The sequence below is a fragment of the Boleophthalmus pectinirostris genome, unplaced genomic scaffold (genome assembly GCF_026225935.1).
Source record: "Boleophthalmus pectinirostris isolate CB_2022bp ecotype Guang Dong unplaced genomic scaffold, ASM2622593v1 HiC_scaffold_16, whole genome shotgun sequence".
In the NCBI taxonomy this organism is placed as follows: domain Eukaryota; kingdom Metazoa; phylum Chordata; class Actinopteri; order Gobiiformes; family Gobiidae; genus Boleophthalmus; species Boleophthalmus pectinirostris.
In genome coordinates this window covers 29774080-29798953 of record NW_026571095.1, presented here as the reverse complement: position 1 = coordinate 29798953, position 24874 = coordinate 29774080, and the positions used below count along the sequence as shown (strand labels likewise).

Here is a 24874-nt window from a genome sequence, read left to right as displayed (position 1 = left end):
TTACAGTGAAAGAGTTGATACCAAAAACTACCTAGTTTGTGGAACCAAGAATCCCTGACCCAGTTTATCCAGCAGATGGCGCCCTAAGCTCATAACAAGATATTGACGCAATTAAGAATCCAAAAATTGTCTTCAAGTGAGAGTAACGTTACTTCAAAATAATATTATTTTTTACTTAAGTAAAAGAAAAAAAGTACGCTATTTCAGAAAAATACTACTACTACTAGGATCCATCAAATGCTTTTCTCTGTAGAGATGTTATTGCTTTGTCTGAAATGTTTCACAGTATGGCTTTAAACTTTTCTGCTCTCATGGAGACCAAACCAGACCAAGTTACAGGTCAGATCTGTGGAGTGGCGACCCTGAATACCTGTTTTTCTAGGAATTTTTGAGTTAACTTACTACTACTACTACTATACTAACCCTAACCCTAACTGTCAGGATGTAATATCTGATTTAATTTAAAGTTAATGTAGGCTTATCTGAAGTACAAAACGTAAAATTAAATCAAATCATGTTCAAAATCAAATGCTATGTTCAAAGGACAGACACAAAAATAAGACAAACTAAATCATATCTGAAGGAGCTGCCAGAAACACAAATGTCCAAATCATTTCATATTATCGACATAAAATTTTTGTCACTTTAGACTCCAGGGCTTAACACAGCCACAGAGGCAAAAGATTACTCAAGTAAAAGTAAAAGTATCACAAAAAATTGTACTTTAAGAGTAAAAAGTAAAAGTATTTTGTAGAGATTTTAAGAACAATTAAAGCATCAAATATAGTGATTTTGATAAAGAATTCAGCTGATTACAAGTGATTCAATCGGTTTCTTAATTTTTCTAGCCGTGTTTTGTGTATTTACTTTGCTCAAACTTGGGACTTAACTCAAATAAAATGTGCTAAAACACATTTATCTAGGTGTTTCTATTGCTCAAATACAATAATTCTCTGTGAATAGGGTTGCCTCTCCACAGATCTGACCTGTAATGTACCCTATAGTTGTCTCCCTTGAGATCGATAAGTTTAATCTCTACCGTGGAACATTCTAGACAAAGCAATAACATCTCCAGTTAAGCAGGTGATGGACCCTCCCACCAGAAAAGTACCGCAATGCAGCTTTAAGTGCAGTTTTACACTTGCACTTTTGTAGTTCGTTACCTTCCGCCCCTGAGTTTCATTTTCAAAAAAAATAAATAAATAAATAAAAATAAAATAAACACATAGGCAAATGTTTTTTTTTATTTCGACTGAAGTCTTATCAAAATAATTAAAATAAAATAAATGAATAAAAAATTAAATAAAAGTGAGACGCAACAACAAACGCCGCGCTCTGATTGGTCAGTGGGCAGGACCGTATCTCTGTCGCTTTTATCGTAACTTTTGGAGCAGGTTTGGAGGCTAAATACACGAACACAGAGCATGGGGGTTACGGGTTAAAAGTTATTTACACTGGTCGAGGTGGCGATATTGACATAACGAGATAAACCGAGTGAGGAGCGGGCGGGGGGAGAAGCTTTGCCCGGTGAGAGATGCGCGGAGGCGGCAGACCGGAGAAGAGGAGACCGCGCCGCGTCTGGAACTAAAGTTTGGAAAATCTGATCACCGCATGGAGCCTTTATTTAGAGGTAAGATCTTACATTTTTACATAATATGACAAAATAATACTGTCTAATACTAATCAGAGATGCTTCAAAATATTACTCAAGTAAAGGTGCAAAGGAGAGGGCAAAAATATCGAAATATCGTTATATCGTATTGTTTAATGTGATCAATATCGTGGGCTTCTGTATCGATATATCTCCAAGAGTATTTTCTGATGTATTTTACTAAATTATTTTGTTACAGAGCTTCAGTTTTGTTGCTTGTTTGACAAAATAATATTATCTAATACTAATCAGAGATGCTTCAAAATATTAGTGAAGTAGAGGTGCAAAAATATTGAAATATCATTATATCGTATTGTCTAATGGGATATTACAGTATCAATGTCGTGGGCTGCTGTATCGATATATCTCCAAGAGTATTTTTTGGTATATTTTACTAAATTATTTTGTTACAGAGCTACAGTTTTGTTGCTTGTTTGACAAAATAATACTATCTAATACTAATGTCTAGAAGTGGTAGAGTAGCCTGCTTCAAAATATTACTCAAGCAGAGGTGCAAAAATATCAAAATATAGTTATATTGCATCGTTTAATGTGATAATACAGTATCAGTATTGTGGGCTGCTGTATCGATATATCACCAAGAGTATTTTTTAATGTATTTTACTAAATTATTCTGTTACAGAGCTACAATTTTGTTGTTTGTTTAGAGGAAGGAAACTTTTTTATGCGACACATTTGACATATTCACTGTTTTGATGAGCTGAATGGGTAAAATGGGCTTTTTTCATATAAACTTTGCACAAGAAGTGGTTTAACAAACACTTTTAGGATACAAAAGTGCACTGTTTTGAGGTATGTATTGTATCGTATTGTGGCCTATGTATCGTATTGGCAACGTCTTAATGATACCCAGCCCTATCCAGTAAATTAGGCTACTCAAGTAAGTGTAAAAAAAGGTATTTGGGAAAACTGCTACTCAAGTAAGAGTAACTTATAGAGTAACTGTCTGGACATAACATCTCATTCTTTGTCATTTATAAGTTGAGGTAGGCTTAATTTGAAGGACAAAATAAAAAAATCTGGTATTTTCAAAGAATAGACACAAAAATGAGGCAAACTAAAATTATATCTGAAGGAGCACTGCAAGAAACACATGTTCAAGTCATTTCATATTATCAACATAAAGCTTTTGTCACTTTACACTTACTCACAGTGGGAAGAGTGACCACAACTTTTATTCAGAGTGCTTCTAGATTTACTTCAATAAAAACATATTACTCAAAAAGGAGTAAAAATATGCTGCTAGAAAAGTACAATTTCTTTTAAAAAGTTGCTCAAGCAGCCTAAATGTAACTGAGAACCATTTTTGAGTATTTTATGATAGCCAACCCACATTTCTTATATTAAATTATAGTGCTTATTTTTATATTCCCATGTGGTCTTATCTGTGTAATGTCTCAGTGGTAGGTTCAATGTCTCAGGTAGGTTCCAGAGTGGTCCATGAGCGTATTTTAGTCTGATGCAGCTCAAGATCATTCTAAAGCTTCAGGAAAGGTTCATTTCTATCCTGTGAATGTGACTTTTTTAGTATTAATACCTGCTCAAATGAGTATTGAGTATCAGTAATAGTTTTAATGTCTATTAGTGTGTGATTTTTGACACTTTTGACAACCCTATTAGGTAATCATTTATAAGAGAAGCAGTCCTTGTATTCCTAATGTCCTGTCAGAGGATGTAATTTTGCATTGCTGAAGAGTGAAGTCATCTGCTTGAATTGACTCGCCCCAAAACAAGAGGCTTTTCCAGCTCTGCACTGCCTGATACAAAACTCCCACTCTCCACTCTCTAGTCTCTGCTCTGTGTCCGAGGGAGAGGAGACGCAGGGTTTTAGTCATGTTTAATGCTCTGGAGGAAAAAGGGAGGGTGTGTACAGCATGTAGCAGTAGGGCTATAGTTGAAACGCATCCACAAATCTACAGTGAAGGACTGCGATACAGAGAAGTGAAAAGGTAGATTCAACTGTCCAGGCACGCTCAATAATCCAGCTTTACTCACTGTGTTCTAGTTTTAAAAGGTTCTACAATCACAACTAAATCTGTGTTGCTTGTGCTTTAACCCTTCAAGACCTAAGAGCAATTTAAGTACATTTCCTCACCTAGATTTTTATTTTTTTCTTAACTTTGCTATTTCAAACTCCCCTCTTTAAGTGTTATTTCAGCACAACCTGTTATTTCACAAATGGCAAACATGTATAAACAACTTTTTGGACATAAAACATGCTTATTTTAGGGCCTTAGCTAGAAAACGGCAAAATATCAAGTCTGTAAGGAAACTAAAAATATCCTTATTGCCCTCAGAACATGACTTTACTGATGCCAGTCATGGAAACAGCTCATGTCAAGTCCAGGGCACAGAGCCACATCACTTCCATGCATAATTTGTCATTTATTTGAGAAATGGATGGAGTGCATGCTTTTGGAGGAAAACAAAGTGCCTATTGGACAAAAATAAAATAAGTTTCTATCTTTTATGGTTGGAAAAGTTATATAAAACATATTCCCAGGCATCGTATATGATACCGTAGATCTGGAAGGGTTAAACTGCAGATAGACGACACAAGTTTTTCTCATTCTCAGTTTATGAACAGGCCTCATGTGAAAGCTCAGAACCTCCAGCATTCACTCCCTGAGCTGCAGAGGCCACACTAGCACTGATTTGGCCATAAGTGCTGGAGTTTAGGTAGGTACAGATATTCCAGACTAGAACCATATGAGCCACCAAGTTCCAGGTGCATCATGAGAATTGTAACTATTTAATCTCCATTTATTTCTTTACTTTGACAATAAACATCCCTCGAGGCTCATATGTGACATGTCTGTTACAAACTAATGGTGTTTTAATATGTTTTTCATTTGTGGATTAACCAGTCACACCTCTTGCATTTGGCAGAAATTTGATGTGTACACAGCAAGAGCCACAAACTTTCTGACTGGCTGCCGTGAGCTGTCCGTGGTGATTTGATACTGGACTGTACTGCCCTATAAAGGCAAAAGATCTTAACTCAGAGTGAGAAAAATAACCTCAGAGTTTCTGTTTTGCCTAGACAAAAGTAGAATCGGTAGGGCTTCCAAAATTTGACCATTAGTTGCTATAATGAAGAAATATTTATATCTGAAAAATACTGAGCTCAAAATTGATCTTTGACTCTTATTTGTCAGTTCCTGTGCTCTGCCTTTGTATCATGAAACAAAAATAAGGAGTCATGCAAAAGCAAAAGGCAGAAACAGACATGATTATAATTATTTGCTTGATTTTCCCCAGACTTCCATCCATTATAAGAACACCTCACCAAGGTCGCGTCATCATGATGTTTGTTTGAAATGATATAGAAGAGCTTTGGATTTCCTGTTTAGTGCTGATCAGGACAAGATCATTTAAGTATAATTGAATGTAAAGGTTTATTTATTTAACGTGTCAAAGACCCTGTGTCAAAAAGAAAGAGGCAAGAGGTTGGATTTTAAAATAAACTATATTTATTAACTAAATCACAAACAAAACATACACAGTTACTGCCTTTTTCTTGCATGACTCCTTATTTTTGGCTCATGATACAAAGACAGAGAACAGGAACTGACAAATAAGAGTCAAAGGTCAATTTTGAGCTCGATATTTTTCACAATATTTATTCACATGATAAAGGAGGTCTCAAATACAAACAAAATGACATTAACTCATTTTAGACAAAACATGATATCACCACATTCTGGCTTTTTAGGGGAGTATAAACTAAACTCTACTTGTAGGAATTGGCAGCCCAAAAGAGAGACTCAAGTGGGACTCGTTTATCATCTTGAGAGTTTTCTGGAGTCTTGGTGCCGATTATCACCTCCTGTATTTCAACATTCACAGACGAATCTATAGTCCATAGTGTAATAGGCCGGATAAGCAGAGAGGACAGATGTGTGTTATCAGCCCAGAGTGGAGCCTAAAGGGTTAAACTTATCTAAAATAAACACTGAACAAAGGTCTGTGTCTGTGAAGGGAGGGCATCTGGGCCAAAACATACAAATCTAGTCAAATCAACCCCGTTATCTGCTGTGAATCGACTGACCTATACAGCACTTGACGCAAATACGCACACTACAGTATTGGTATTATATATGAGCTGACAAATGTTTTTTTTTTCCATCACCTGCTTTGGTTCTGGACCTGGTTTAGACTTCATTTAGTCCTGTTCTAGTCCTGGTTCAGCCTTGGTCTTTTCCATGTTTAGTTCAGTGTTTAGTCCTATACCAAACTGTGGTCCAAAGTAAGAAAAATGATCTGACGAAGACTTTTTTGCCAAAACATTATTTAAAAATGAAAAAAGCTTTTGGACATCGGCCATCGGAGTGTGCTATGCATTTTTTCACTTTTATTTTGCTGTTCGTTGCATTTGCACCTCTAGAAGAACTTTGGTTTTAGTCCTATAGGTTTGACATTATTAAGAATTAACAGCTGATACTTTGTGGCGACATCATGCTGGGGTTGTGCTTCATATGTGTCTATGGCAGAATGTTCAGCAGTTTTCATATGTCAGCAAACACAGCCTGTAGTTTTTAGGTGGTCTCAAAGTCAAGAAAAAAACACAATATGGATTAAACCGGCACATTTTCAGAAGCGTGTGATCAATACGAGCGTTACGTAATGTTATCTGAATTGGACTTGTTTAACAGCACATATCAGTGTCAGTTTTATGGTCAAATTATGTTAAATTAAAGGTCAGATTATAGTCTAACTTGATTAACACAGGGTTCTCACAGTCATGGAAATCCTGGAAAAGTCATGGAATTTGAAAATGTCATTTCCCAGGCCTGAAAAAGTCATGGGATTTTAAAAATTCAATGAAATTTTTATAAAAGTTATGTAATTTTAGTATTTCTTTTATGAAATAGAGCATTCTGTTAAGTTATTAGACTATTATGATTATTTCTGAACATCTGCATCTTTTGTTTAAAAGAGACGACAATAAATGCACTGACAGTATTTTGAAAGTTAAAAAACTGTAATACCAAACCATAAAGTGAGTGGAAAGAGTTAATATTTCATATTTAGCCCTAAAAGTCTGATCAGTTATGTTACAGTTAGTTGCATGTAGGTGCTGTAAAGTCATGGAAAATTCACTTTAGATTATGAAAAAGTCACGGAAGGAAAAGTTTTGAAATTTTGTCAGTGAAAAAGAGTGGGAACCCTCCCGTTAGCTCCACTCCCTGGTAATAATGATGACATCAGCTGCAAAGTATCAGTTGATTTAAGAATATTACCTCATTTATATTGCGTACAGTAAATTGTACATTATGTGAAGTGACTCAGTTCTGTAGTCTGCACCAGTTGTGCTAACAGCCAAAGTGCTTTGAAAAAAACATTTCCCATAATCCCGTGCATGACCATAACCTGAGCCTGCGGAGGTGACGTGATCTGGGTTCAAAGTGTTCACCTCCACAAAGACTCGGTGGCACACTGGCACACTTACACACTACAACACTTCGACGCTCGGACTTTGCTTTGGGATCACTGCACTCACCCTGATGTTCGCTCGGACGACTGAAGTTCAAAATGTTACAAAACCAAAAACAACACTTAAACATTTTATAATTCACAAAACTGACTCCACTCTCCTCTCTCTCTCTCTCTCTCTCTCTCTCTCTTCTCTCTGTCTCTTCCTCCCTGCCTTCCTTTTCACTCTCTCTCCCTCTCTGTCTCTGTGTCTCTCTCCCTCCTTCTCTCTTTTTCTCCCCCCTCTCTTTTTCACTCTTTCTCTCCCTCCTTTTTACTCTCTCCCTTCTTTTCACTCACTCTCTCCTTCTCTCCGTCCTTTTCACTCCCTCCTTTTCACTCTCTCTCCCCTTCTCTCTCTCTTTTTCACTCTCTCCTTCTCTCCCTCCTTTTCTCTGCCTCCTTTTTACTCTCTCTTTTTCACTCTCTCCTTCTCTCCCTCCTTTTCACTCTCCCCTTCTCTCCCTTCTTTTCACTCTCTCTCCCTTCTTGTCACTCTCCCCTTTTGTTTCTCTCTCTCCCTTTCTCTTTTGCCCCCCCCTTTTCACTCTCTACCCCTCTTTTTCACTCTTTCTTTCCCTCTTTTTTACTCTCTCTCCCTCTCTTTTTCATTCTCTCCCCTTCTCTTCCTCCCGTTCACTCTCTCTCCCTCCTTTTCTCTCTCTCCCCCCTCTCTTTTTCACTCTCACTCTCTCCTTCTCTCCCTCCTTTGCGCTCTCTCACCCTCTCTCTCCCTTTGTCTCTCCCCCTTCTCTCTCTTTTGCTCCCCCTCTCTTTTTCACTCTCTCTCTCCGCTTTTCACCCCCTTCCCTCCCTCTCTCTCATTTTCACTCTCTCTCCCTCTCTCTCCATTTGTCTCTCTTCCTCCATGTCTCTTTTTCTCCCCCCCTCCTTTTCACTTTCTCACCCTCTCTCTCCCTTTGTCTCTCTCCTTCCTACTCTTTCTCACCCTAAATTTCCCTTTCTCCTTCTCTCCAAGTCTCTCTGTTTCACTCCCTCCCTCTGTCTCTCTGTACAGAAGAGGAAACGTGACATCACTCTCTCCTCTCCTCTTTTGTCCCTCGCTTCCTGCCTCCTCCTCTTCTGACAGAGGCGTTGTCCGTGTTAACAGACGCTCGTGTTTTTATCTTAAACTCTGTGATTAAAATCCAGGACTCGGTCTGCCGTCGCTGTGGATTTGCCCGTCTCTCCTGTAATGTTACGTCTCCAAATGAATCATAATATTCAAGATGTTTGAACCTGGAATTACACCAGATTTGTGACGTGGACATGGACTTGTTTACCTGTTTTTCACTTTTTTGCTTTGTCATAAGAAAAAAAAAAAATTCTGTCCTTGCTGTTGTTTTCTCATCACAAACAGACCTGGAGTTGTGTTTTGTTTCATTCACACATTTTAACACAGGGGAAGTGACCGGGAACAAAACAAAAAAAGAAAACAAAAGAAGCCAATTAGTGAACGCAAACAAAAACAACTAAAGGACAGCAGGGACAATAGCTGTAACTGTAAACACCAGGGATGTAACAATAACCGAAATATCATGATATTGTATCTAGTGCTGTCATGCGATTAAAAAAATTGAGAGATTAATTAATTATGATCTGTAATTAATTAATCTAATTAATCTCATTTTAATCTCACCTAAAAATTGCTGAGAAAAGCCTTCAATTTGAGGTATTTTCATTTAAATTCATTATTACATTATTGTGGCAGATCAAAAGACTGAATATAGAACAAAAAAGTGACTTTATAAAAGTCATTTATTGTTTAACAAATCTCTCCAAATTGGCTGTTAAGCCCAAGTCTCCATGAATAAGAAACTGTTTGCTGTAAAGTAGCAAAGACGAGGAAATCTGAACATAATAACCTTTGTCTACTTAAAGACAATAAAAAGTCCAGTCTTTCCTTAACCATATTAAAAATATTATTGATAGAGAAATGCTTTATATATGAGATCACTGGTTTTAGTCCTTGTTTTAGTCCTGGTTTAGACCTGCTTTAGTCGTACTTTAGTCCTAGTTTAGTCCTGGAATGGATTAATCCTGGTTTTAGACCTGGTGTTAGTTCTGTGTTTAGTCCTGGTTTAGTTCTGGTTTAGACCTGGTTTTAGTTCTGGTTTTAGTTCTGGTTTTAGTTCTGGTTTAGTCCTGGTTTAGAGTCCTGGTTTAAGTCTCTGGTTTTAGTCCTGGTTTAGTCCTGGACTGGATTAGTCCTGGTTTTAGTCTTGGTGTTAGTTCTGGTTTAGAGGCTCACAGGAGGAAGCGCGGTTTACGCTGCGTACGAGAAAACACGATCCACACGCGGCTCACGGGAGCACGTCGGTGTCCGCGCAGTAACTACGGAAGGAAACGTGGTCTCAGGTTAATGACGATGATGAAGGTGTGTGTTTGTTTGTGTGTGTGTTGTGTGTGTGTGTGTGCGTGTCCCCTCATGTGGCAGGTCACTATAGAACAGTAGTGCAGACATCATGAGTCTATGCAGGTTGTTTTCACCAGTGACATTTAAGTTGTAGGCGATTTTATATTTGTTATTTTCTTTTATATTTCACGTCGGGAGAGAATAATTTCCAAGACACGAATGTGTTTTTACCTGTGCACTGCTGCCTCTGTTCTACTGGCTCTTCGACCTCGTCCATTGTGCCTGACGCCGCCAACGTTAACATGACGTTTACGTCGCTCTTACTGCGCGCGTTCTGTGTGGGTTTCCGACAATGAGTGGAATTACCGAAATTAAAAAATGTATAAATGTGTTTTTTGTTTGTGTGTGTGTGTGTTGTTGTCCCAACAACAAACTGGTTTTATAATAAAGAAACTCACATACAGAAACACTAAAGTTAGAGATTAAAAATGAGATTAACGCGATTAAAAAACATAACGCGCTAAATATGACTGTAATTAATTAATCGCAATTAACGCGATAATTTGACACCCCTAATTGTATCATCAAAAGTCTCACAATAATATCATGGGCTGTCACAATATATCGAATCACAGGTTCCTTTGCTTAAATACATGGTTTTATAGTTGCAACATCTTATAAACATCAGGAACTACATATCCCATGATTCATTTCAGCACAGACAACATGAAGAAATATGTTTTTTACTTGAATTCTTGGGATTATGACAGAAATAATTCACACCAAAATCTTGTCAAGGTGTTTAAAAAGCAAAAAAGTGTCCCATCTGCAGTTGTATCAGCCTCGTCAAAATATCGCAGTAAATATCGTACCGTGAGATTTGGATCCCTAGTTAACACAAAATTACAAAAAAACACTTCAACAGGCTGGATACATTTTAATAAACTTAAAAACAATTAAAAATGTCGCCATCTGTGCATCCTGAGCCCCACACACAGCTCCCCCGTCGCACAGCTCAGCTTTTAAAAAGAGTGTGGCCGCCCTAACACGCAACAAGTAATACAAAAAATGCACATCCTCATTCACATTCACAATGCAAATATCCTTGGACAACCCCACACACATGCGGGTCCAGCAGTCCACCTGGCCGCCCACGGAAACTGACACCTCCCGGACACTCAGCTGAACTTGAAAACTACCACTTCATGACATCATAAGGTGGAACAGAGCATTTTGAGCTTTGAAGATGTTGACAGACTAATAATAAAGAGTTTCTCAAACATGTGTGAATGAAACAAAACACAACTCCAGGAATGTTTTTTTTTTTGAGGTAACACCATTATAACACTTGTTTGTCTGCTTGTCTTCACTGAGATGATATTGCTTTACCTGGAATGTTCCGCAGTATGGCATTAAACCCATTAATTTAAATATTTTAAACACATTGAAGAGGCATACTTCAGTGAAAATAATTCAAAATGCAGCATTAAAATTCTATAGCACCAGATATTGTTAATATACAGATTCAATTGGGCTTGTTTGTGTGCAGAATGAAAGTGAATCAGCTTTTAAACAGAGGAGCACTTTCTGGATTTACCACCTAATGACATCACAGGGTGGAACCAAGTGTTTTGAGCTGTGAGGAAACAGTGAATATGCAAGATCAGGCAATGATGTATGAAAAGCGCTCTATAAATAAAGTTTGATTGATTGATGATGTCCACTCATTCCACAGTTGTAGCTTTTTTATAAGGAAACATGTGGAAAATACTTAATATACTTTGTCATATTTCATATCATTTTTGTTTCTCTTTCTAAGAATAAACTCTGGGAAATAGTCCAGCTTTAATAACGTTTAGTAACACTACTTGAATTTTTGGCCTGCTGAACCTCCTGCTGCTTGTTTCCATATTTCTTTGGCTATAATATTCTACAGTACAGCATAAAAGCCATTTATCTTCATGGAGCTCCCAAAGTATGGTTTTAACTTTCTATTTCCATTTTTTAATTTTTTTTTTCTCCCACAAATCAATTCATCAACATTGTCCTGAGACCGGGCCCTCACACAATTTATATATTTACTTTTTCCCCTCATCCCTCTCTAGAAAAAAAATAAAATAAAACAATAGATAAAAAAATACATAAAAATATAAGACATGATTGGGCATAAGTGTCTTATTTGAAAAAGTCAATAATTGGACCATATCTCTTTCCAAAAGTTGTCACCTTCGATCTGTTGTTGAGTCATTAAACGTTCCATTGTATGAATTTGTCTGATTTTTGATATCCACTTATCAATGGTCGGTGTCTCAGGTTTCAGCCAGTAGATCGTGATCATTTTTTCTGCAGTCATCAGAAGAAGCTGCAACAGAAAGCACTGATCATGAGAGAGAGACCATCAGGAAATGTGTCAAGCAAAAAGATCTTTGGGTCTAACAAGAGGTCAACAACCAATATATTTTTTTGAACATCTTTAACATTCATCCAGAAAAGTTTTATATTGGGGCAGTCCTAAAATATGTTAGTTTGGTCACCCATGAGTCCACAAGTTCCTCCAAAATTTGTCACCAAGACTACATTTTGAAATAAAAGTTTTCAGCGGGATTCTAAAGAATCTTAATTTGACCTTCCACTCAAACTCCTTCCAAATTTGACTTCCCACCCTCTATGACCAGCTTTGTTTTAACACAATCTGACCCTAAAAAACTCAAGTCTATTACTTAGTATTGAAATTGAGTTTCACATTTTAATATAATGACAGAACACACAATAAACACATTTAAAAGTGTTAAGAAAGTGAAATGAGTTAATTGAAAAACGTGCCAGATTAAGGCAGGCGTCTAGTCTAATGTCAGCGTTTATCTCCGCTGCAGACGACCCCTGGACCTGTCCCTCGTGGCCTCTGTCGTCATGGTGACCGTTCTGTCTCCCACGGCGACTGCAGCGTCTCCCACGGCGACCGTTGCTCCTCCTCTTCCTCTGAGGGTTTACAGCGGGTTTATTTCAGCTCCATAACACCCGAGCACCTGGGCACACGGGCAGGTAAGACTCAACATTTACCACTGGAAACGTCTATTGGAAATCAAATGAATGTCAATATTTTTACAGGTTTACTTACATGTGTCGCCACCAGTGTATAAAGTTGTAATCATATTTAGAGTAGAGCTTAACAATGTCCTAAAATAAACAGCAGAGAGCAATGTACTATATCTAAAGAGACATGGGAGAATACTTCATAATATTTTTTAGGAGAACGATATTCAGACAACAATCTAAAAGAAATATGTTCAAATGCATCTTAAAATGTTTAAATTGAGGGTTATAGCTGTAACTTTATTAGCTAAAACTAGACTAAAATATAATACAAGCATGTTTTTTGTGTTTTTGTATGTTTGGTTTGTTTGTTTTTTGGTCTGTGTGTTTATTGCACTGAAAAACATCTTTATTGTGCTTACTGTGAGTGGGCTTGCATCTCCACAAACCTGACTCTTATTTAGCCTGGAGGAGGAAACATGGAGAAAATTCTTAAAATATTTTGTCATATTTTATATAATTTTTTTGCTCTTTCTAAGAATAAACTCCAACTTTAATAACTTTAGTAACACTACTTGAGTATTTGGCCTGGAGAAGAGTCTTGTCCTGGTTGTTTCCATGAAATGTTGTTCCATTTAACTTTCTATTTTCATGGAATTTCAACTTTATTTTAACACAATCTAACCATGGAAAACTTTCTTAGCTGGAACTACAACAGATGAGCTGATTTGTGCAGTTAAACAAGTCACTCTCAAATGAGACAAGTCAAGTCAAATGTATTTGTATACAGTAGCACATTTAGAAACAAATACAATTCACCAAAGTGCTTTACACGCTGCAGGACACCACAAGTGTTTTTGTTTTTAGCTAAATCCTCTTTTGTGTTACGTGCTCTACGTGCAGCTAAATATGGTGTGAAGAGTCATATCTACACCTAAATGTATCTAAAAGGAAGGATATGATTATTGACTTTTGAAGGAGTGCACCTCAGAATGATGTCACAGATATAAAGGGGCAGTCAGTTGAGTGGGTAGACTCCTATAAGTGTCTTGGAACAGCTTTGACGATAATTGTACAGCTGTGTGTAAAAGAGGCACCAGCGCCTTCATTGTCTGAGGAAGTTGTCCTTTTACCATGTAGACAGAACCATGATGACACTGTTCTATAAAATGTTTAAATCAGTTTTAACTTTTTCATTGGTCTCATGGTTTGGGAGTGTCTCTGCTAAAAACAAGAACTCCCTGAAGCAGTTGGTTAAATGGGCAAGTGAGGCGATCGTCCATCCTCAGAGCCTGAACTCCCTGTACTCAAGACAGTTTAGCTTACAGAGGATGTCCCAGAGTATTCTTAAAGACGTGCAACTACTAACCTCAGAGTTTCAGCTGCTTCCCTCTGGGCAGAGACTTTTAGTCCCAAGATCTAGAATGAATCGTTTTAAAAGAAGCTTCTTTCCAGCTGCTGTTGTACTTATGAATAAATTGTATCTGTTTATCGATCAATTTTAGTACGTTGTCTTGGAAAAATCATGAGTTTTTTTTATGTATTTAAAATTTATTGTGATTTTAGCCAAGTGTAATGATGAATTGAATTGTTTATGGAATAAAGCGATTCTGCACTGGAGCACTGTAAGACTTCAACCTGTAATTGTGTTTTTATACATGTTTTTTGTACATAATGTAAATGAATGAATGTGAAATGTGGGACCTACTTCTCAAATCTGCAAAACAAATTTACCCACGTGTACAAATAAAGCAACCTAACCAATACCATTACAGATACAAGCTAACAGTTTTTAGTTTCTCTCACTTTTTTGTTGAAAGTCAAACTCCTAAACATGACCATGAACACTCGTATAAATCACAACCTCCTGAAAATGTGCTGTTTAAATCCATTTTGTGTTTTTTTTCTCTCGAGTTTATCTAAAAACTTTGTCAGTGTTTGCTAAAGTGCGCCTTGTGTCACTATGGAAACTGCTAAACATTCTTCCACAAACATACATGCAGAACACCCCCAGCGTGATGTCATTGTAAAGTATCAATGTAGCCCCCTGAAAATCTGAAATCTTTGTTTTGTGTTACAGAGATGGCTCTTGGGTGTAACTCTGCGGTGCTCTGGCTGCTCCTGGTTTGGACAGGGGCGGCAGGTGCGTGTATTTGCCCCAACGCCACGGACCTGTCGCTGCCCCCCTCCATAGCACCTCCTGGTGGCTGCTGTCTGAACTTCTCCGGCTCTGCTCTGGGACCTATAAACTGGGCGTGGTTCAGTAATGTCTCTGGTCTGGAAGTACTGGATCTGTCCCACTGCAACATCACCCACATCCACAAGGGGGCGACGGACAAAGGTGAGCACAGACCAACAATATATCTACCAAGCAGGGTTGTCAAAAGTATCAAAAATCAGATACTAATTCATATTAAAACTAGTACAGAAACTAGATATTCATTTGAGCAGGTTTCAGAACTAAAAAAGTCACATTCAGAGAGAGTTCTGGCTCCCACAGACCAGTTAGACTCTCCGAATCAACTCGTCACATGAATTAGACTCCTGTTTGAACTAGTCACCTGTAGAAAAGACACCTGTCCACAGAATCAGTCAATCATCAGACTCCAAACTCTCCAACATGGGAAAGACCAAAGAGCTGCCAAAGGACCTCAGGAACAAGACTGTAGACCTGCCCAAGACTGGAATGGGCTCCAGAACCATAAGCAAGAAGCTGGTGTTAAGGAGACAACTGTTTTAAGATTAAGAATTTAAGAAATGCAAAATGACCATCAGTCGACCTCGGTTTGGAGTTCCACACAAGATCTCACCTCAAGGGGTTCCAGTGATCATGAGAACAGAGAGAAATCAGCCTAGAACTCCACATGTCAATGATCTCAAGACAGCTGGGACCACAGTCACTAAGAAAACCATTGGTAACACTTCAGGCCGCAATGGATTCAAATCCTGCAGTGCTCAAAGGTCCTCCTGCTTACGAAGGCACATGTGCAGTCTGCCTGAAGTTTGCCAGTAAACATCAGAATGATTTAGAGAGGGATTTGGAGAAGTTGCTTTGTTCAGATGAGACCAAAATCAAGCTCTTTGGCTTTAACTCAACTCGCCGTGGAAGAGAAATGCTGCCTATGACCCCAAGAACACCATCCCCACCGTCAAGCATGGAAGTGGAAACATTATGCTTTGGTTTTTCTTTTTTCTGCCAAGGGAACAGGACAATTTCACCACATCAAGAGGAGGATGGATGGAGCCATGTACTGTAAAATCCTGAGTGAAAACCTTCTTCCCTCTGAAACTGAACTGAAAATGGGTCGTGGCTGGATCTTCCAACACGACAATGACCCAAAACAAACAGCCAAGGCAAAGAAGGAGTGGCTCAAGAAGAAGCACAGAGTTGCCAAGTGATCGCCATGAGACTTTAATGATTAGAGATGATCTGCAAAGAAGACTGGACCAAAATTTGTTCTGATACGTACGCAAACCTGGTCATCAACTACAAGAAATCTGACCTCTGTGCTGTAAACAAGGGTTTTGTCACCAAGTCTTTTTTGGCTAGAGGGTTTAATGAAATGCAATCAGTTTATATATTTTCTTTAGTTATTTTCTGGATTTTCTTTTTGATATTCTATCTCTCACTGTTAAATAAACCTACCTTTAAAGTTATAGACTGTTCATTTCTTTGTCAGTGGGCAAACTTACAAAATCTTCAAGTAATCAAATACTCCACTGTAATAGAAAGGACTGTTATTTAATGTTGAAAATCACATTCTATTATCTGAAGAAAGAGTGTTTTTTATTATCATCGGATGGTTATGATGGCATTGGAATTGGCATTGAGTATCAAGTCTATTTCTTAGAGAGAGAGTGTGAGAGTAATCTCTTCTATGGTTCACTGCAACCCAGTGTAGAGATTGCAAAACTGGTGTAATGTGATCCATTTTCCTGGTATTTGTAAAAACTCCGCCCCTACAGTCAGGTGTTACGAGAAACACCTGGCACCTATAATCAGGGCAGTCTTGCGTGATGTCACATTGCACTTGAAATTGCAGAGGTCACTGAAGGCAGAACACACTTAGATTAAAAAAGTTTTGACCAGAAGGCTGCAAATGTTTCTAATTTTCACCAAAATTGCCAAAAATATTTAGATAATATAAATCATATACAGTTTAGTAGTGGGGAAAAGTGTATTTAGTGTTTAGTTCTGCTTTAAATTAAAATTACATAACATATTTTTACTTCCTTCTCATTACAGGACCCTCCAGTCTGACCAAACTCTTCCTGAACCACAACGCCCTGCGCTCTGTCCCGACGGGCCTCCTGTTCTCCATGTATAACCTGACGGAGCTGCACCTCGAGGGGAACCAGCTCCACGACCTGCCCCCAGACCTCCTCCAGGACTCGCACCACATCCAAAAACTCTACCTGAATCAAAACAAACTCCACTTCCTCCCGGCGGACATTTTAAAGAAGCCCAGTCTGACCACGCTGGACATAGAGGAGAACCCATGGGACTGCTCCTGTCAGTTCATAGAGGAAATAGAACTGTCCTACAACGGCAACCGGTCAGTCTATTAGTATTTCAAACTTGATTTCAATACAAAGGAACAGACTTGATACTCAATACCAATTCTGATACAACAGTGATAATAAAAACACGCTTTATTTAGACAATAGAATGTCATTTTCAACATTAAATTATTGTACTATCTTTGATATTACCCTCAGTGGTCCAGGTTCCACAGTGGTCCATGAGCATATACTAGTCTATGTGCTCTCATACTTGTTCTGATACGGCTCAAGATCATTCTAAAGCTACTCAGGAAAGGTTCCTGAATGTGATTTTTTTTTGTTTTAGTATTGATACCGGCTCAAATGAGAATCTAATTTTGATACTAGTTTTAGTGTCGATTAGTATCCGATTTTCAATATTTTTGACAACCATACAGTCTGTAGAGCAGGGTTCTCCAACCTTTTTCCTCCTGTGAGCTACTTTTTGCAAAACGAAAATGCCACAGAACTACTAATTTTAGCATTCGCCACAAATTGAGTAAATATAAGAGCCATGGCAAGCCGTAGATGAGGTGCAGTTAGATGCCATCATCCAGTAATCAGTGCACAAATTAGTCATCAAAATTATACTTTTACAATTGAAATAGGCATTTAATCAATCAAATTTGAGTTATTCAGTACAATGGTATAATTGAGAAATCTTTTGGCGAGCTACTTGGAAGGGTTTACTGGTAACTCATGAGCTGCAGTTTGGAGACCCCTGCTATTGAGGATACATCTGCAGTTACTGTTTTTTGTATTAGGGGCGACATAGACCAAAATCAATATACAGAATTTTTTGGAGTATAGATGGATGGGAGACGCTGGGAAAATCAGGAGCCACAGTGGGGTGCACTGTGTCCTTAGACGAGGCATTTCAGCCATATTGCCTAGTTTGAAAGTGGCGTGTGCGTGAGTGATGGTGGTGGTTGGAGGGGCCGATGGTGCAGATTGGTGGCCTCGCTTCCTTCAGTCAGGGCAGCTGTGTTTACAATAGTGTAGTATAGTAATACAATACAATCCACTTTATTTATTTAGCACATTTTATAAACATGACTGTTTCCAAAGTGCTGTACAGACACATTAATACAATAAAAGACAATAAATCATAATTAAAAACAGTAAATTAAATGTGTTAAAATGCATAAAGCTAAAAATGATAAAACAATGAATAAAATAAAATGAATAAATTTAATAAACTGTGTTAAAAAGCCAGAGAGTAAAAGTGGGTCTGAAGAAGAGACTTAAAATACTCCACAGTGGCGGCTGTTCGGACGTGGGGGGTATAAAACTGATGCATCATTATTATTATTAGCATTATTATCCCAGTAACAATCTTCAGCCGATATTTGAACCAAAACATTTGCATATCTTGTAAACGGCATTCTCTAACGCGCTCTATTTTATCACAAACACAACGGATTCCAGGCACTCCAAACAAGTAGAAAAAGTAAAAAATCGCATGAGGAAAAATATAGTTAAAAGGCCTTTATTTGACTCTATTTTATATTGGACTGGCAAATTAATGCTATTGCCACACGATAATATTAAGGGTGAATACCTGTTACACCAAGAAACCTCTCACTCTCCCCTTTAGCCCTCGAGGTATTGTCCAGACTAGCAGCTCTGTTTGAAATATGGTTGTGGGCAGAGTTTAGGAGTTTAGTCCCACTTTCAATAGAGATGATCCGATTTCCTCTTCATCTCTGCATTTATTTTTTTTTCTCCTTCCTCTCTTCTTGTGCAGCTCTTCTGACCAGGGTGCGCTCGCTAACCTCACCTGTGCGTCCCCCACTCCACTGGCCGGGCGGGCGGTGTTAGGTGTGAGTGTGGGAGAGGTGTGTCGCCCCACCCGGCTGACGGCGCTCTTCATCACCCTCCCTCTCCTCGTCCTCTCCACCCTGGTGCTCTGCTGGTGCTGTGGGCGCACCAAGAGCAAGGAGGCACCCATGTTCAGTGCCAAGAAGAAGGGCCACAGCAACAACCACAGGTGAGTACAGAGGTGGGAGAGGAGCCAAAACGTGTAAGCATACTTTAAAATAATATCACCCCAATAGAAGAACAAAGTAGTGGTACAAGAAATGACTCAAGTAAGAGTAAAGGATGTAACATTTGTTTTATAATTTGAATGTAATTAGAAGGACAAAACATTAAATGATGCACAAAATCTGGTTCAAAGGACAGACATAAAAATGAGACAAACTAAATCAGGCGTGTCCAAACTATGGCCCGTGGGCCAAATGCGGCCCTGAGACAAATTTTTCTTGGCCCTCAGGCTTCCAGGTGAATTGGCCCAAATTACCTTGCATCAATTAAAAATGAACTTTCTACTGCAAGTTTTTTGAAAATCTATCTTGATAAAGCAAATATTTAATATTTAGTGTGTTGTTTTAAGTAACGTAGCATGAATAAAGACTGATGGCTCATTCTAACGTGTTAAACATGCACATATTTCAATTATTCACTGTATTGAGCACCAGTCTACGGCCCTTGATCGGCCATCTGCTTCGTCTGTGTTTAGAAATGTGGCCCTTGATGAAAAAAGTTTGGACACCCCTGCACTAAATCATATCTAAATCTGTGGTGTAGTGGGGATTTTTTTTTAAGTTGGGGTATGCAATTTGCGACATCATAAATCAGTAATATTTGATGTTTTTTTACTCAAAATAATGCAGATGATCATGTTATTAACATTAACGCTGTTTATAATCACCTACAGAATATAAATAGGCTACAACACATGAACCAGGACTGAACCAGGACTAAACCAGGACTAAAACAGGACTAAAACAGGACTAAACCAGGACTGAACCAGGTCTAAACCAGGACTAAACCAGGACTAAACCAAAACTGAGCCAGGACAGAACCATTTTCTTAGCATTTTCCAAACAATAAAAGGTAACATGTTGATCTATGTTACATGTTAGAAGGTAATACTCCATAGAAGTAAAATACCCCCTCTTTAAATGGTGAAAATGTAAATGTAGCAGTAGAAAATTACAAACCTACCTTAAAATAGGTAGGCTACCCAATGATTTTTGCTAAAACATAAAATAAAATAAGACCCAGCCCAATTAGACGTATGAAAATCTTAATCAAAACCCTCCAGATGACAGGAAAATACACATGCTTTCTACCAAATATCCTGGAGTAGGACCTTCAGACCCCCCTTTATTTTACATACTGAGCCTTTCCCCTTGTTAAAATAATACAAAACTGACCACTGAGACTAATTGTTTGATTAACCTGCAAAGAGTAAATAAGAGAGGAATTACAATGAAGAGTTTTATGAGTGCAATCAAAATGTTGAATTGTTGTTGATGTTTGATTGTCTGGACATAATCCTCACGTGAGATCTGTGATGAGGAAGAGGCTTAAGTACGTTTGTGAAAGAGCACATTTCTTAACTCTCACCAGCGTTAACAACAAGTGTGTGACGACACAACAATAAAATAGTTTCTGTATGACGTGAGCTGGTTTAAATGATTAATGCCAATGAACCAAACCAAACAGTATATGAGTTATGACAAAATAAATTTAATCATGAACACCATTTCGCATTGAAACACATCTCACTTGTATATAATTAAATAATGGTCTTTATTTGTTTCTTCACATGTACATGTACGTACAAAGGAACTGAAATTGGACCTCTCCGCCGCTCTGTGCATTACAAACATACTATACAATACATGGGAATGGATAGGGATAGGAATAAACACTGCAGCATCACATGAAGATAGGAGGAGGGGAAAAAAAAGGAACAGCCCCAGACCATGCTCCGATATCAGTGCATAGTTTGGGGGAGTGCACAAAAAAACAACACCTCCAAGACATCAGCACATAGTCAAAACACAATACAGACATTTTATAGAACTAGCAACAGGGTAGGGGAGGGGTGTGGAGTTAACCCAACGTAGGCAGGCAGCCATCCGGATTGGTGGCCATTGGGCGCTGGATACAACAAACCTGCTCACCAGGCCAAGTGTACAAATCTGACAGGGGTTCGGAAGGGGCCAGACTCTCTCTGCTGTAATCTCACGGTGATTTAACTCCCGGCCTTGGTCATGACCATTGCTGGCTTGGGGAGGCCAAAAGATAAGATTGGGTTGTTTTGGTTTTGGAGCAATCAGCTGCCTCCAATTTCCATAACACTGCTCTCTTTGTCCCTCGGTCTCAAGATCTTCCCATCTCTCTATACAAAGCGTTGATTTTCTCAGAGATATTATCAATGTTGTGATTTAGAGCCACAGTTCCGTCCAGCCTACGGTCAATGTCTGCTGATCTTTATGTGATCTTCTCCAAAACGTGGTACAAAGCCACCGACCCCTCCATGATACGACTCATAGTCAGAGTTTGAGTATTGGCCATCTTGCCCACTGTATCAATCAAAACAGGCAGCCAAGTGGGGCCTCAGTACTCAGATTTTTCCCAAAAAAAACTCCTAACTCCATCAGCAAAAGTCCTGTAATCATGAACTGTGAAATTGTTAAAGGTGCACTCTGTAACATTTTGGTGAAGTTTCATCTTCATGGAGATCGCTTGTCTCCATTGAGATGTCACTGCATTGTCTGGAAAGTGGGACTAAACGCTGAACTTTTTGGCTACTAAACTCTGCATATTGTGTTTTAATAGCATTGTCTACCGATAAAGTGTCAGCTTTCTGGTCTAAAAACAGACAAAAAGTGTGTATATGTATGCGTATGACCTGCAGATTTATAATCTCTGAAAAGTTTCACATGAACCATCTCCAACGCGATACACACAGAACAGACTCACCATCAGCACCACATCCTCTGTCACAGAAAGAACACTCATATTCCACTGAGTCGTGTCCTTTAGTCCAACAGAAGTGGAATCGCCTCGCCGCATAAGGAGCGAGCTGTTTTTTCAGAGCTTACAGTTTATGCAAATGAGCCATGTGGTTTTAAGTTTTGTTTCTCTAAAACTCTAAAAGCTGTATTAGACACATTACTCAATGTATATTTGAGTCATCCTCAGGAAATAAAAAAACAAACTTAAATTATCCACCCTCATTCACATTTATAATACACATTCACCAAGACAGGGAGGCAACACCGGGCTAATTACGCCACGATCTGCCAATGGTTCGTGGACGCCTGGGCTAAGGGATCAGTCTCAAGTGTCGTCCGTTTGTTTCGCTTAATGCGCTTTATAATCCAGTGCACCATATGTATGAAAATAGACGAGAGAATTCAACATTATTGATATTGCGCCTTATAATTTGGTGCGCCTTATAGTCCGAAAAATACGGTACTTTTGACAATCTTAGTTTCAACAAATTCTTAGTCATTTATTATATTTTTGTCTCTTTCAGTAACGGCCACAAACAGTTAACCAAACCTCCACCGATGTCAGATTCAACACAAGACCCCAAAGCTGAGTCTATCGTCCAAAACCAGCTCTTACTGCGCCCTTCCTCCGCCCTCCTCAGCAGCACCAGGGACATCTACCAGGAGGTGGAGGGAAAGCTGGGCTCCGTGGAGTCTTTACCCAGGGACGGCTCGCTCTGCTCCAGCCTGGGGGAGGGCAGACCGGGCTCGCGGGCCGTGGAGGCGTCGGAAGTGGTGGAGGTGGATGCAGTGAGCGTGACTGAAGTACTGAGAGATTCTACAGACAGGGAGAAGGCCTATCTGACCCAGTCCACGGAGTATTACAGCCTAGTGCCTGGACTGCAGCTGGACGATTCAGACCACGGAGAGTTTGACAATGTGGATTTAACGTGAGGTTGTAAGAAAACACAAGGAAAAGACTTGAGACTGCTTTTTTTTATATATCAATGCTTTATTAAAGCTGCACTGTGGAGCTTTTCTGATGGAGGGCGCACCACTTGCTTGTCTGATAATGTTGCCTAGAATGTTCCACAATCTTTTTTTTTTTGTAACTTTATTTTTAAGAGAGTTTTATGGCATACAAAAGAATAACTAAGAAAATACGCAAACCAGACAAGGTTATATGTACAATCAACAGGTCACATATCACGGATCATTGTCCATGGAGTGTGTATAACAATCCCATTTTTTCCAATAATTTTTTTCCCTTGTGACGTTGTAGGCAGAGATAAAAATTTATGATTTCCATTGTTCGGATTTGTCTGATAATATGCATCAAAAGTACCACTATAAGGGCCTCTTTTTCATCCAGCAAGGTTTACTTAAACTTTTTGGGGGTATACTAAAAAATTAAGTAAAAAAAGACAGATCAACTCAAGGCCCAACACTGAATAAATTAGGTCAACTACCTTTTTCCTGGGCATGACCAGAATATATGGCCCTGATCCACCCTGACAGGTCTCTCCAGCAGGGGTACTGAGTGGCCAAGAACATATCCATCTTTATTCCATTCCTAATAATTTTTCTGAAATCTGATCTTTAAAGAGGAAGATGTGTCTTGTGTCTGCTCTATAGTTAAAATCTATGACACCAGTGGATCATTATGTTATAATTTGCATGTTTTAAATCTCAATATTCATCCAAAACAACTTAATAAACAAGTAATTAAGGTGGCACTATCAGGCAAGGTTACAAGTCAGATCAACACGCTTACTTAGACTTTACTGATCCACAAGGGAAATTACTTGGACACAGTAGCTCACACATCACATTATAATACAATAACAAAGAGCAAAAAATGGTAATAAAACTTCAAAATAAGTAGCAATAAAAATAGCAAGAGACTGACGCAAAATAAGACATAATTATTACAGTAACAATGCCTGTTCTTTGTGTTTTGAGCAATAGAAACAACTGTAATTGATTAAATGAATGATTGAAATGACTAAATTCAAGATAAGACATGTTAAAAGCCATACTGTGGAACATTCTAGGCAAAGCAATAAGATCTTCATGGAGACAAGTAGGTAGCAGATCCTCTACCAGAAAAGTTTCAGTCCTTATCACGTCACAATTTAAGGGAACACCAAATACTATGTGATTTTTATCTCTATTTTATATTTTTCATATAAAATAATGTATGTAGGTAATGTTAAACTAAGAAAATAAGAAAAGGTTTGGTTATTAAGGTGAAAGAAAAACATTTAATACACAAATAAAAGCTCTAAATTGTCAGTTGAGTGTAAAGAGCCTATATTGCACTGTTTTTGATCATGTTATAATATTGTTTCCTTCTAAAAATATACTTGGAGTAGGGATTGATGAGCTCTGCCGATATTTTTGCACTGATACATTGGTATAACTTAAATTGACTATAAACTCACAACCCTTTCTCACCACAAACCCATAAGAAAGTACTATAGTCATGTTTTTATGCAGTTTGAGGAGCCTGTAGCGTGTAATCCTTGTGGTAATACAAGAAATGCTCCACTGTGTTTTTAAACCCCACACACCTTCAAGTAGAATAATTTGGATGATTTCAGCCCTGTATTTGCCAAACTTTGAAGTTACAGCTGTTTTTAGCCTCAATGAAACAGCGTCACTTGTTGATGGACCAATTGACTTTGTATAGACAGGGTTCCCACAGTCATGGAAATCCTGGAAAAGTCATGGAAAGTGAAAATGTTGTTTTCCAGGCCATGGAATTTTGTAAATCAAATTAAAGTTTTGGAAAAAAACATGGAATTTTAGTATCTCTTTCACGCAACTACTAGCCTGATTCATCAGCCGGTTTCACTTCGTGGAAACCGTCTGACCCCGCAGCATTAGGACGTTTTCATTTAACCAATCACTGTCAAGACGTATGTAATGCACCGGAACGCTCAGTGGTGTCCAAGTAATTGCTTCAGAGCACTTCACTGATTGGCCGGTGCGCGGTCTACA

The 24874-nt window shown here is 38.5% G+C and overlaps 1 protein-coding gene across 1 annotated transcript; it reads left to right on the top strand.

Moving 5' to 3' along the window:
• Positions 1–1419: 1419 nt before the first annotated feature.
• si:ch211-106k21.5 (leucine-rich repeat, immunoglobulin-like domain and transmembrane domain-containing protein 1) lies at positions 1420–24749 on the top strand. Its single transcript, XM_020919887.2, has 6 exons — positions 1420–1630; positions 12377–12545; positions 14617–14877; positions 16783–17092; positions 18826–19068; positions 22417–24749. Exons 3-6 carry the CDS (start codon positions 14619–14621, stop codon positions 22823–22825), a joined length of 1221 nt encoding a protein of 406 aa, XP_020775546.2. The 5' UTR covers positions 1420–1630; positions 12377–12545; positions 14617–14618; the 3' UTR covers positions 22826–24749.
• Positions 24750–24874: the final 125 nt, after the last annotated feature.